The sequence below is a fragment of the Bos indicus x Bos taurus genome, chromosome 21 (assembly GCF_003369695.1).
Source record: "Bos indicus x Bos taurus breed Angus x Brahman F1 hybrid chromosome 21, Bos_hybrid_MaternalHap_v2.0, whole genome shotgun sequence".
NCBI lineage: Eukaryota > Metazoa > Chordata > Mammalia > Artiodactyla > Bovidae > Bos > Bos indicus x Bos taurus.
In genome coordinates this window covers 56,949,387-56,964,022 of record NC_040096.1, presented here as the reverse complement: position 1 = coordinate 56,964,022, position 14,636 = coordinate 56,949,387, and the positions used below count along the sequence as shown (strand labels likewise).

Genomic DNA, 14,636 nt, shown 5'->3' with positions numbered 1-14,636 from the left:
CAATGGCCTCTTCATAATGGACAATGTTTTTTTTTTTTAAAAAAAACCCTTTTCAAGCATTTGACTTTGCTATTGAGTTGAACGGCTGGATCTCTTCCACCCAAGGCAACACATGGCAATGCTTAATGATTTCCATTTTTAACTCAAGGAGGAACGTTCCTCAGAGTTCAAGAGGAAGCCGAGTGGGCGCTCTGGATTGCGGGAGGCCCGCATGGCGTCAGGAGCGGAGAATCTGGAAGTCAACGGGGGGAGCAGATGGCCCAGCAAGGAGGCGAGATTGCTAGCAGATGGCCCCCATAGTTTGGATAAGGCAAAAAGAAAAAAAAAAACTTTTGATTGCAAACAAATTGGTATTAGAAGCATACCAAGAAGAGAGGCCCACACAGATGTTTGCTGTTGCAATGGGCAGGCATTCCCTGTTCCTTTACGGGGGGACCCAGTCAGTGACGGAGGCTGGAATTGCAACGCAAGTCCTCATCTCTAAATTGTCTTTTTTCCACCAGGTTTATTCATAATTATGGATAAGGATGTAGGCACACAATTCAGGCCATCCAAATTAAAACGCTTGGCCCCACAGACAACGCGTAGGGCAGTGAACGCATTCTGCAGGATATTGTTCTGGTGGATACAACGTCATTACAGGTCTATATCACAACTCAGAGTGCACAACACAGAGGGTGAATCCTGCTGTAAACTATGGTTGTGGTTAACAATAATGGACGAATATTTGCTCATCGACTGCAACAAATGTACCGCAGCAACTCCAAGTATTAATGGGGAAGCTGGGAAAAAGAGGAATAATAGAGGAACTCTATTTTCTTCTCGAATTTTCTAAAAACCTAAAACAACTCTAAAACAAAATTCTGTGGATTCTCTCTAGCACACACACATACCTGGCTCTTCTTGCTGGCTGGGTGACCTTGAACTGGTCACTTAACCTCTCCGAGTTGCCTTTTCCTTATCTTCAAAATGAAGACACTAATAGCACTGACCCAAAGGGTTTTTATGAGGAGTAAGTAAATTAATACACAGAAGGCACATGGAATAGCTCCTGCCCATAGTACGCTGGTATTAGCTGTGATTACAATGATGGCCACAGATATCGTGTGCCAGCTACCCTGAGATACTTCAATCATCCATCATGGGATTTAAGGCTTGCAGCAGCCCTACGAGGCAGGTAGGAAATGCTACTATCCTCATTTTACAAAAGAGAAAACCTGAAGCTTAGAGAGATTATACCCTCAGAGATAACTCGCTGAGGGTCACATGGCTGGGCAGTATGCGTGAGGTGGGACTCAAACCCACACATCTGCCTTCCCCACCACAAGCTGCCATGTCCAAGAAGGAAAGAGCTGGTGCTCTCTGGACAGGACCACTGTCTGGCTGTTGGAAGGCTTTGCACTTATCCTATGTAATCTCGCTTTGGAGGGTGGGGGCTGTGAGAGAGGGACAGGGGTGTGGGGGAAGGAGGGGGAGTAGAAGGGGAGAGACCAACCCCAAAGGCCAAGCAGGATCTTGGCAGAGCCAGTACTAGAACCCAGACTTTGGCTCCTAAACCACTTGATCCGCTGTATTAACATATCCACTTCACCCACATAAAAAAGCCAAGAGTGATCACCCTGATGACAGACTGCTCTCTTCCTTGGCCTCCACCTGTGGCTCTGCCAGCCTATCTCTGTTCCAAGGCAGATGGTGACAACAGCCCCAAGAAGTCACCTGGGCTCCTCTGGAGGTTGCCCTTTGCAGGAAAGCCCCTGCTCAAGCTGGACCGCCTGCTCTGCCGCCTGGGACAGAAACTGAACCATGATCTCCCTGCCCACAGGGATAAGTTCAATTCTTGCTTTTCCAAAGCAGCATTTGCTTTTACATAACAACTTTCAAACTTGGGATGTGTGACTTGTTTCCCAAGCCTGCTGGAGCAGCCTCCGAACAGACGTTCGTTCAGAATCCAGACACTTCATCTCGTCTCCGGTACCACCTCACCTCCACACCCACGCGGCCTGATGTACTTTTTGCAGCTCTGGGTCCCCTCCTCCTACTCTTGCCTTCTCATGCTTTCTGCACCTCTGCTCCCCACACCGGGGGCGCCTACAGGGACCCACAGCAGTGGGTTCCTCCTCCGTGATCACATGTCCTCCTAACCCGGCTCAATACCAGCTCCTGTGTGCAGGTCATCACACACCCCCCCCACCACCCACCCCCTCTCCTCTCCCCTTGGTCTGTACATGTAGCCCTGACCTGGAACAGAAAGGGAAAGTAGATCAGAGCCAGGCTGACTGCAAAAGATCCTCCACCTAGAATGAGATCCAACGCCTCTGCTTTCCTGAAAATCTAGAGCCTCCCTTCATCTTCACATACCTCTCAAGAGCCTATTTACCCTCTCTTCCCCCCAGGCCTGCCCTCTGTGGACACTCTGATGGGCTGAATGCATGCATGCTCAGTCATGTCTGACTTTTTTGTAACCCCATGAACTGCAGCCTGCCAGGTGCCTTCGTCCATGGAATTTTCCAGGCAAGAATACTGGAGTGGGTTGTCATTTCCTACTCCATATGGACTGAAGGTGTCCCCACAAAATTCCTTTGCTGAAGCACTAACCGCCCCCCTCCAAGGTAATGGTGTTAAAGATGGGGCCTCTGGGAGGTCACGTGGGTGGCACAAGTCATGAACGATGGCTTTGGACCTGATGGGATTAGTGGCCTCACAGGAAGAGCCAGCAGAGTTGTTCTCACTCGCTGTCTCCTGCCACGTGAGGATACACATAGGCCAGGAAGCGCGTTCTCACAGGAGCCTGATCCTGATGCTGGTATCCTGATCTAGGACTTCCAGCCTCCAGAATTGTGAGAAAATACATCTCTGTTGTTTAAGCCACCCAACCTATGGTATTTTTGTTATGGCCACCCAAGCAAAGACACAGCACCATGAGCCCTTTCAAAAGACATATGTGAAAAGCAGGAATATCAAACATGATGAAGAAAATTCCTCCAGCATCAATGGAGGGAACCAAGCTTCTCTCTCCCTTTTCAAGCACAAGGCACAGGATGCAGGAAGCCCAAATGAACAGGAGTGACATGGCAGAGGCAGGGCCACTGATTCCATCTCAAATGTGTGGGAAAAGGCAGTGTAAGAATGGGGGAAGGCATTCCCACCCCAGCTGAGAAGCCAAAAAGGATAAAACGCTGCCCAAATGCCAAGAGATGAAAACCAGCTTCTCTATTCAGAGGCAAGTTCTGCAAGGTACACCATCCTCCAGCATCCCAAACCTCCAAAAGGTTAAAAACAAACAAGAAGCGTATTTCCAGAAAAGAAAATAAACAGTGTGTGGTAAGATGTTTACTTCTTAACTTATCCTCATAAAATTCAATTGACAGATAGTTTTCCAGCCCTATAATACACAGGCACTATGTCATCTCCGGGATAAGCAGATTAAAAAAATAATCATGAAAATGGAAGCTGATGTGTGAATATGTGTGTATAAATGCTTGATGGGTATTAACTCATTTAATTCTAACAACCCTATGAAATGAATGCAATTATCACCCCCTTACCACCATCATTTTACAAAAGGAAACACTGAAGTACCTATTATGGTTTTAAAGAGCAAATGAGCCTTGTCTTTTATATCCTAGTTGAGAGAGGCAAACAATTTAACAATAGATATACAGCCTGTTAAAAGCTCAACCAAGAGAATCAGTGACATAGAAGGCTACTTTGGGTTGAGTGATCAGGAAAGACCAGTGGGAGCTGGCAATCACACAAAGGAACATCTTGGAAGATTGGGGGTAGAGGAGTTATGTGGTCCCCAGAAGCTCCAAAAGTCAGCCACAGAATGTGTCCATCACTGGCTCTCACGGGTCAGTGCCAGGCTCAGGCATCTGTAGCTCTCAGAACCTCCCAGAATCACAGGTCCCACCCTCAACTGTCTTCAAACACTCCAGCTGTCACCACAGAGAGATGTGTGGAAACCCTTTGGGTCCTGATGCAGACTGAAGGTTTGTGTCTCCCTGAAACTCTTATGTTGAATCCCTAACCCCCGAATGTGATGGTGTTTGGAGGTGCAGCCTTTGGGAAATGATTAGATTTATTTGAGGTCATGAGGGTGGAGTCTGCATGAGAGGATTAGTGCCCTTCAAATAAAGGGAAAGGAGACCAGACCTCCCGTTCTCTCTCCACCATATGGACACACAGTAAGAAGAAAGCCATCTGCAAGCTAGGAATGGAACTAGCCAACACCTTGATCTTAGACTTCCCAGCCTCCATAACTGAGAAATAAACGTCTGCTCTTGAAAGAGAAAGAACAAATATCATATATTAATGCATGCATATGGAATCTAGAAAGATATTGCTGATAAACCTACTTGCAGGGTAGTAATGGAGATGCAGACATAGAGAATAGATTTGTGGACACGGTTGGGAAGGAGAAGGCGGGACGAATTGAGAGAGTAGCATGGAAACATATACATCACCATATGTAAAGTACACAGCCAGTGGGAATTTGCTGTAGGACACAGGGAGCTCAACCCAGAGCTCTGCGACAACCTAGAGGGGTGCGATGATGTGGGAGATGAGAGAGAGCTTCAAGAGGGAGAGGACATATGTATACCTATAGCTGATTCATGTTGATATATGGCAGAAACCAGCATAATATATCCTCCAACAAAAAGTCTGTAAAAATAAATGTCTGCTCTTTAAGCCTCCCAGCCTATAATGCTTTGTCTGTCAGCCCAAATTACGGCAGTTCCCACAGGATTCAGGGCCACTGTTCTTCATTCCTATTTCATGCATTTTGTAGGGAGGACCCAGTGCCTCTGGGGGAAGAAAATAAATGACTTTTCCATAGACTTCAGTGGTCAAAATGAAGCTTGTTTTGTTTTTGTTTGTTTGTTTGTTTGTTGCTATTTTTTTTTTAGCTTCCCTACATTTAAAAAGAAACCAAACTGTGTTTCAGGAAAATCACTATGTCAGACCAAGTCTGAGCCTTCATTTAACATTCAGATACTTACTGAAAGTCTACACAGTGGCAGACAGTGTCCTAAGCCAGTGCTGCCTGGCCTTCAGTGGGCATGGGAGCCCCCTGGGGGATTCCGTTAGGATGCAGACTCTGACCCTGCAGTAGGTTTGGGGTGGGCCTGAAACTCTGCATCCCTAACAATCCCAGGTGATGCCAACCTCACTGAGCATCAGGACTCCAGCCCAGCAAGTGCATCAACTCCGGCTTCAACTTGGAATAAGCTGGAGAGGTCTGAACAAGTCCTGAGTTCTGGGCTCTACCCCAGACAAAGGCAATCAGACACTCCAGGGTGAGAGGCCCGGGCATTTCGAAAGTGCTCAGTGGGGACTTCCCTGGTGGCACAATGGATAAGAATCCACATATCAATGCAAGCAACACAGGTTTGATACCTGGTTCAGGAAGATTCCACATGCCTCGGAGTCACTAAGCCCATGTACCTCAACTACTGAGCCCGTGTGCCCTAGAGCCCCACAAGAGAGGCCCGGGCACCACAACACGGAGTAGTCTCTGCTCTCCACAACTAAAGAAAGCCCATGCCCACCAGTGAAGACTCAGCACAACCAGAAATAAATGAAGTGCCCAGTGATCTGAACGTGCGGCCAGGGTTTAGAATCACTCTTCTGGACATACAGCAGTGAGCTAGGTAGCCCTCAAGGGGAGACAGATGAGAAATAACTAAATTATTTTAGACAGCAGAGACATATGTCATAAAAACAACGCAGGATAACGTGATGAGGTCAGAGGGGGCTGGGGGGGGGGGGCGGGGGCAAGCGGGAATTACACTGAAGCACAAATAACAAGACAGAAACACCACCGAGATCTGAAGAGATGACCCCAGGCTGAGAAAAGAGCCCACTTCCCACCTCAAGTCTTAAGGGATGACAAGAGCAGGGTCCCATTTGTGTTTTTAGGACACAAAGCTGACAGGTGCACAGGTTGCACTCTGAGGGGAGAGTAAAAATAAGACATGTTTCCTTCCTGGAGGTTCTTATGAAAACATGAACTAATGATTGCTGAACACCTACTGTGGGCAATGCTTCCGGTCTGGGAACTGACACAGCAGGCCCTTCTTCAAGCTCCACATGAAGAAACATGTGGAGAGACCACATGGGGAGACCACATCCCTAAAAGACCCCATCTGGTAGATCACAAAGGGGGCAGTCTAGCTGGTGGAGAGGGATGCACGGTGGATTCTCAGAGGATGCAAGAAACTTGTGGTTCTTTACCGGCAGCTCCTACAACTGTGTAGAAAAGAAGGCAGCCATCAAATGCCACCTTGTCACCACTCCCCTCCACAACCCCGACAGTAACTGGCAGGGAGCTCTGGTCTACCTTCATCGCAGCACCCCAGAACAGGACTGTTACAAAGCCACCTCCTGAAAATGCCTACCCCTGCCGGCTCCCGGGGGAGTTCAGGTGTTGGAGGAGGAAGCTTCAGTCCCATCCCTCCAGACGCAGAGCCTGTGACCTAACTCTAAACGGGTCCAGGCCCAACACTCCCCTGGCCAAGCAGCTGGCTTAAGGAAGTCACTTGACTCAAGTCACACCAACCCACCAGAACCTCGGGGCTTCTGCAGAAACACTTCAGGCAGCAGCACTCTGTCCAGCATTTTGGGGTCTGGGAGGACCTAAAGCCAGAGCTGTGGTCACTGCCCGCTGGATGATATCTGAGCTCAGTGGCAGAAAGTGAGCATCACAGTTCACCTTTGATCTCAGCCAACAAATCCCCTTTTTTGCTAAACCCAGTCTGGGGAGGCTTTCTGTCACTGCAGCAGAGGCCTGCTTCATCTAGACCCCTGGACTCTGCCGAACTGCCTTGGACTCATTCGCCATTCTCCAAGCCCTTGATGTGGTTCTGTGAGGCTGCTGCCCGGAGGGCCTCTGCAGTCCTCCCGTGTCCCTGAGTCCCCTGGGCTGGGACTCTGTCTTCTCTGCTGGATCATGATCTGCTTGATGACAAGGGCTGTCTCTTATACTTGCTTCTGCCTCCACCAAGTGCCCACTTGTGAAATGGAAAGGGGGCTAGATATTCTCATGGTCCTCGGATGAAGAGGCTGGAAAGGAACTCAGGCTTCGGCCCCATCTGGCCTGGGCAGAGAGCAGGGCCAAGTGCAATAGGGAGGGCATGCGATCTGAGCCAGGTGACCCCAGGACGCTCATGCCGGCCAAGAGATCCTGGGCAGTCACTGAACTTCTGAGCCTGGTGTTCCTCACCTTTGCAAAAACACTGAGGTGTTTAATGTTGGAAAGGGCACTTTCATTCCATCACCTGACCAATATTTACCGAGTCCTTTCTATTGTGCAGGACACTATCCCAGAAACAGTTGATACAAAGTGAACTCTTTGGAACCCCGTGGACTGTAACCCACCAGGCTCCTCTGTCCATGGGATTCTCCAGGCAAAAACACTGGAGTAGGTTGCCCTTTCCTTCTCCAGGGGGTCTTCCCGACCCAGGGATCAAACCCGTGTCTCTCATGTCTCCTGCATTGGCAGGTGGGTTCTTTCCCACTTGTGCCACCTGGGAAGCTCAATCCAAGTGACTTGTTGCTAAACATTTTGCCAGTTTCCCTGCTTCCCTCTTTGAAGGGGGACAAAACCAGGCATTCCTGCCAATAGGGCTGACTGCTCCATAGTTAGTGGAATAATTTTTGATCAGACAGTACACTGAAGAGATAGGAGCAACAGTAGGGCATAGGAGACTCTAACCTAAGAAATGGGGTCCTGACTAAGCCAATGTGCCCAGACTACACGTGACAGAAGCTACAGGACGAAGACACAGCCAGTCCAGGATGAGAGCCTGGTGAGCTAGAAATCAGTCCAGAACGCACTCCCCCTCTTTACCCAGGGTGAAAAAGCATTCCCCACATGGATGGTGCTGATTTTAGCATCTCAGGAGACTGGAATGAGAGGATGGGCCCAGCCACAGTTCCTGGCTGTACACATGTTCACGGGTTAGTCCCACACATGCGTCAGCCACTTCCTGCTGCTGGAAGAATGTGCTGAGGGAGGTGAAATGATGGGACAGCACCACTGCCCACTGGGTCACCAGGACAGAAGGGAGTTCAAAGGGAATCCCAGCGGCTTCTCTGCGAGTTCACCCGGCCCCATCCCCATCAAGCAGAGAGTGAACAATTTAGAGATTTACCTAAACCTCTGTGTCCCAGATGGACTCCTCAGACAGCGTTTTGAGGGAAGAGAAGTTGACGGTGTTGAAAACAGGCTTTGAGGGAAGGCCCTGGCCTTCCTGGGTGCATGGAACTAACCAAACATTTCAGACCCACAGGCCTAGGTTCCCGGACCAGCTTCCCCACTTAAAAGTTTCATGACTTTGAGTGACTCCTGTCTCCTCCCTAGGTATTTACCCACCTGTAAAATGTGGATAAGACTTGCCTATGAAAACAAGGGCTTCCCGGGTGGCACTAGTGGTAAAGAATCTGCCTGCCAATGCAGGAGACACAAGAGATGCGGGTTCGGTCACTGGGTGGGGAAGATCCCCTGGAGAAGGGAATGGCAACCCACTCTAGTATTCTTGCCTGGAGAATCCCATGGACAGAGGAGCCTGGTGGGCTATAGTCCATGGGGTCACAAAGTGTTGGATACAACTGAGCAACTGAGCACAGCACTGCGTTGCTGGCACTCCCATGAGAATAAGCCACGGGAAGACTGCCTAACCTGTTCCTTTGGCCCAGGTTTCTGGTTCCTTTTTCACACAGCCCCATGCAGAGCCTCACCCAGTTCTTCTAACAACTCTAGAGTAGGAGGCCAAGTTCTATTCTTCCCATTTTACAGGTAAGAAAACAGACATCTAAAAAGACTGACTTGCTTGGCAACTTGATGGAAAAGCTGAGTGGTATCCATCTAAAATAAAACCTCCATAGAGTGTGGAGAAAAAGGAACCCTCCTACACCCTCGGTGGGAATGTAAATTGGTGAAACAACCATGGAGAACAGTATGGAGGTTTCTTAAAAAACTAAACACAGAGTTACCACGTGATCCTGCACTCCCACTCCTGGGCATATATCCAGAGAAAACCATAATTTGAATAGATATGCACCCCATGTTCCCCAGTGTTCATAGCAGAGCTATTTACAACAACCAAGACACAGAAGCAACCTAAATGTTATCAACAGATGAATGGATAAAGAAGATACACACACAAGGGAATATTGCTTGGCTATAAAAAAAAAAAAAAGAGTGAAATAATGCCATTTGCAGCAACATGGATGGATCTAGGGATTATCATATCAAGCAAGAAAGACAAATATCATATCACTTATATGTGGAAGCTTAAAAAATGATACAAATGAACTTATTTATAAAACAGACATAGACTCACAGACTTAGAAAGCAACTTACAGTTACCACAGAGAATAGTGGGGAGATGGGGGTAAATTAGGTGCTTGGGACTAACATATACACACTACCATATGTAAAATAGATAAACAGCAAGGTTTATAGTATAAACCTGTGCTGTATAGTATGGGGGACTGTACTCAACACTCTGTAATAATCTAAATGGAAAAGAATCTTAAAGAGAATAGACATTTACATATAACTGAATCACCTTGCTGTACACTTGAAACACAACATTAGAAATGAACTGTACTTCAATTTTTTGAAATAAGAAGATAAAACTTCATGGTTCCCAAAGAGCTTTCAAATGCATCATCCCACTGAGTCCTTTGCACAAGGAGCCCCAAGTTTGGGAGCTGAAGCTAAAACCTAGGACTGGCCTGTCTGAGCTTCCATTAGCTGGCCAGTACAGCTCCTGGGAAGAAATCTCTACCCATTTAAGCAAAGCCTGTGTCTGGCAAGAAGAACAGACCAGACTGGGTCCCTATAGCCTCTGACCCGCTGGATAAGTCTGAAGAGGAACATCAAACCACCTCCCAGGGCGAGGAGAACCATCTCTCAGGTTGTAATGATACCTGGAATTCCTCTCCCAAAGAAGGGGCCCCAGTGTGTCCCACCCCTGCAGCGACCCTGGGTGGTATGACCTGGTGGGTCATCCCAAAGTGTCCTCTCCCAGAGCAGCTGGGTGTGCTGCCCCTGGAGTTCCATCAGATGGACTCAGCGAGCAAAAGGGCAAGAAAACGAAGACATCCAGACAAACAAAATGGGGGGTGCAGGCAGAACACTGACCCTTCAGTAGCACCATGAGAACAAAAACTGAAAATTGAAAACTCTCAACTGTGACCTTTTCAGTTGTTGGATAAAGAACGTGAGTTGCTTAGCAGCACAACTGATTAATGTCTATATGTTACCTTTCAACTCCTTATTGCTACCCTTTCCCATTCAGGGTCACAAAACCATCTTTTCTCAGCTCTGGTTACGACTGTCTACATCCATACCATCTTGAGGCCAAGTCAAATGCCTTGGGAAGAATCTCTTACCAGGATCTGTGCAATTCTTAGCTGCCTCAGTCCCATTCACTGGTGCCATCAGCCTTCTATTTCTCCATGTGTCTGGGAGAACATATTTGCTCACAGAAGCTGTTCTGTGCCCTGGATTAGAAAATAAGTCACAAACACCATGAGATCAACATGGCACCTACATTCTTACAATGGCCTTACAGCATATATCTAGCTCTGTCAGCAACAGCCCTGTTTGACTATTTAAAGCCATCTGCAGGGAGTGATACCATGACTGGAAGCACAGTATCACCTGCTCACCTACAGTAATCTGTTTCCTAGATCTAGTTCATTGTTTCTAGTCCCAGATAGGTCAGCATGCGCTCTGACCTTGGCCACGATTGCTTCGGTCTCAGCCCCTCACAAGTGCAATACAGGGTTTAGACAGGTGACCATTAAGTTCTTAGCCAGCAAACATGCTCAGGTATCCCGGCCCTGAAGGATAAAGTCAGCAAACAGGTGCAGAAAGGTGATGGGGTCTGGCCCGGGACTTTGCACCCTTGAATGTGCGTACAAATCACCTGGGAACCTTGTTACAATGCACATTCTGATTCAGTAGGTCTGAGCCAGGACCTGGAATTCTACACTAACAAGCTCCCCGGTGACACTGATTCTGATGGTCCAAGGGCCATACTGAGTAACCAGGAAGATCACTGGAGTGGATGCTGATGACCAAGTGCAGTTGAACTCCTAAAGGCCTTCCTGATCCAGCAAATAAAAAATAATTCTCACTTTAAGACCTTTAAAGTATTCATTTACCTCTCCTGAGGTGCACACTGCTTCAGCTGGGTAATAATACCTCTTCTATAATGCTGACATCTAAGAGCCTCTAGGTATTTTGTTATTTCTAGTGTGTAATTGAGGGAGAAAACACATCAACTTGCCCAATTGCAAAGCACCAGGTACTATGGTGTTCAAATAGCCTTTCTGGATTTCTTTTGGAAAGGGCAAGTTTTGTTTAATCTTTCATCCTCAAATCACAAAGTTTGAGTTTTGAAAGGCTGTATAAAGTTTAATGAAGTGCCACCTGATTCTTATCAATTAATATGAGCCTCTCTAAATTGTCCCTAACTACTCAAGAAGGTACCATCTGCTTTATTCCCCATATCCGGATTGTTAAATCACAGCATTTCTTTCGTTTTCTTAAATGTTTGAAAATACACACATATATACATATGCACATATATGTATAACTGAATCACTTCGCTGTACACCTGAAACTAACACATTATCAACTATACTTCAATTGAAAAGTTGAAATAAAGTTGCCAGAGAACATTAAAAATTAGAATATTAAAAACAACACTAAAAGGTCCCCAGCACCTTTTAGTTTCCCAGTGGGAACGTTAGCCACTCTGAATGTCTTCTGAAGGTTCCACCTGGGCTCACATCCCCTACTCCATCCCTAACATTTTTTGTAAGTTTCTTGTTCTCTCCATCTTAAATGTGCATATCCTAAGCAACTCCCAAATTTCCTTGTCTCTTCTCGGATGCAAGGCGTGTGGATAGTGGTTCCAGGCACCAACACTCTAATTCCGCGGGGATTAAGAGGAGTTGAAAAGTGATTTTGAAACACAGAGGCAACCTCCCCAGGGGACAGACTGCCCCACCATTTTTAGGGTTTGGAGAGGACGCGTCAGGACACCCCGGGCGCCCCTTCGGCAGGGGCGGGGGCGAGAGCTGAGACTCAGTTTCCAGCCTCAAAACCTGGGTTTTCGAGGGAAGCGGAGAGCAATCTTCCGTGCTCCGCAAAATTGGAAGGAGGTCCATTCAGTCTCCTCCGCCCCAGGCCAAGAGAATCCATACATGGACCTCGCCGCTGCGCTCCCCACACTCCCTGGGCACCCCCAGGGACAGAACTCTGGCGCCGAGGGGCCAGTGGTTCATGCTTTCGCCTTAGTAACACAGACCGGCAGCCGCGTTCTGAGCCCCCAGCGGCCGCGCGCAGCTCAGGGGAACAGGCACCAGCGCTCAGAGCGTAGCCATCAGCCCTCCTGGGTGCGCTCTACCTGCCTGATGGGGAGGGGACTGGATGAACCCTTGGAGCTAACCTGGCTGGGAAGAGAGGGAACACCTCCCAGAACTGCCCCGCGATTTTCCAGCCCAAACCCCCCAACTCCCCGGGCAAGCCCGCACCATTACCTACCCCAGCTGCCAAAGAGGCCAGACGCACAGCACACCAGGGCCAAAATCGCGCACACGAAGCCAACTTGCTGCGGCAGCATCTCTCGCCTCCTGCGAACTTTGCGCGGCCCGGGGGGCCCGCGGAGCGCCATTCCGCAGCGCCTGGATGCCGCCTCTGTCAGAGGATGGGGAGTCCCAGCGGCCGGAGTGCTATCTGGGGCCGAGCGGCGTGGACTGGAGCGGGCGACTCGAGGCTCAGAGGCCAGGGGCTCCAGGCCACAGGTTCATGGCCCGCGGGCGAGCTCGGCAGGGAAGCAGGGAGAGGAGGTGGTGGGCGCGCGGCGCGGCCGGAGCTCAGAGTCCCGCGCGCGGTGTGCGCGCTCCGCGCACCATGGCTCGGTGGCAAGGAGGCGACGCCGGTACGGTGGCGCTGGCGGCCCTGGATCGCAGGGCTGGCGCAGTCCCGGCGCTGGTGCCGCTACCTGCCCGCTCAGCCTCGGCGCCCTCGCCCGGCCGCAGCCCTGGGAGCAGTGCCCCGGGGCGCCCGCGGGAGCACTCAGTGCGCCCCCGCGCGCCGCGCCGCCGCTCCCACTCGTAGCATCCTCCCCCTCCAAGTTTGGCGGCGGTCGCCGGCCAGCGATGCTCCACTGCTTCCCGGCGAGCCGAGCCGGGCCGGCCCAGTGCGCTCAAGTCGGGAGGCAGACTGGACGCGCGGGACCTGCGACCCTCGCCGCGAGCCGCCTAGACGTCGGCCCTCCGGGGGTGAGCTCTCCCCGGGAACTTTGTCTCCGGCTACCGGCGCCTGCGTCTGCGAGGCCGTGACGCCTCCCGCCTGCAGCTCTCGCCTCCCTTCTCCTCCCCTCCTGCCCCTCCTCCCCAGCACGTGTACTCCTCCCCTAGGGCGCACTCGCCGGTGCGCTCCTCCCTTCCCCGGCGAGGCTCAACTACTGACCCACAGAGTCGCCCTCCTTCTCCCTTTTTCTCTCCCCCCGCCCCGACGGAGCCGAAACTAGTCCTTCTCTAACCCTGCTGGGCTGCTGCAGAAAGGAACAGGTTATGGCACCGCAGGGACTCTGGAAACCAGGGTTTCCGTAGAGCGGTCGCTCTAGTCCGGGCTCTGCACGACCCCCTAGGCGACCCGAGGCCCCTACACCCCCGCGGGGCGGGAGATGCAGGAGAAGATTAATTGCTCGAGCTGAGATAACAAAAACGTTTGCACCAAACCAACAAGCGCCCGCGCCCGCGGGGACCAGCTCCTGCAGGGCTCTCGGGGAGGGCGGGGGAGCCGGCGGCGGGGGCGCAACGCTGACCTGCAAAACACAGGAGACCGGTTGGAAAGAAACCCGAGAGTTCTGCCGCCCCGCCGCGGAGAGTTGAGCTTTTGATGTTCTGGAGCCATACCGCTTCACGGGGCTTTCTGGGTTTGGTTTTGTTTTTCCTCCTTCTCTCTGATCGGCCCTCTAGTGTAAACCGCTTTAAAAATGGGGCAGGAGGCAGAATTTCAGAAGAGCAGCCACTGAGTTGTAATCCAGGTGCAAGCAGGTGGTGGGGACCTTGAGCGAGAGGGCCTCAACCCCTGGGAATGACTTCTTTCCCTGGCTATGGAGCACCTAGTTAGAGCGTGCTAGGGGTTAAGTCCATGTAAAATCCTTTTTGGAACAAGGCCAGGTCTGTTTAATTAAATAAATACACACCCACCGAGTTGCGGGATCAGCGCCAAGTGCCAGTCAGAGAACAAAACAACCAAAATATGTGTACTATCCAGTTCCTGCTTTCAAGGAACCCCAAATCAAAGGGCAGCCAGACCCTTAGATAAATGCTGGTTTAACAGAGTCAGTTGCAAAAGTCACTGTTTTTGCAGAATGTGTGTTATTTTATTTATCATTACTCAAAATGTGATCCACAGCAGCATAAGCATTGCCTGGGAGCTTGCAAGAAATTCAGGCTCTAGGGTTCCAGCCCAGACCTACTGAGAATGTGAATTTTTAACCAGATCCCCTAAGAGGTTTGTGTGTACATTCAAGTGTCAGAAGCGCGCGACCCTTTCAAATCCGTCCCCCTGATTGTAGTGGGACACCAGCTGCACAGTTCCT

At 50.0% G+C, this 14,636-nt stretch overlaps 1 protein-coding gene across 2 annotated transcripts in view; it reads right to left on the bottom strand.

Moving 5' to 3' along the window:
• The window catches only part of SLC24A4 (solute carrier family 24 member 4), a 191,595-nt gene extending 178,619 nt beyond the window's left edge, over nucleotides 1–12,976 (bottom strand). For both annotated transcript variants that reach the window (XM_027521566.1, XM_027521567.1), the window contains exons 1-2: nucleotides 12,566–12,976; nucleotides 10,402–10,512 (exon numbers count right to left, since the gene is read on the bottom strand). In XM_027521566.1, coding sequence (XP_027377367.1) covers nucleotides 10,402–10,512; nucleotides 12,566–12,695 — 241 coding nt within the window. In that variant the 5' untranslated portion in view covers nucleotides 12,696–12,976. The remainder of the gene's footprint in view (nucleotides 1–10,401; nucleotides 10,513–12,565) is intronic.
• Nucleotides 12,977–14,636: the final 1,660 nt, after the last annotated feature.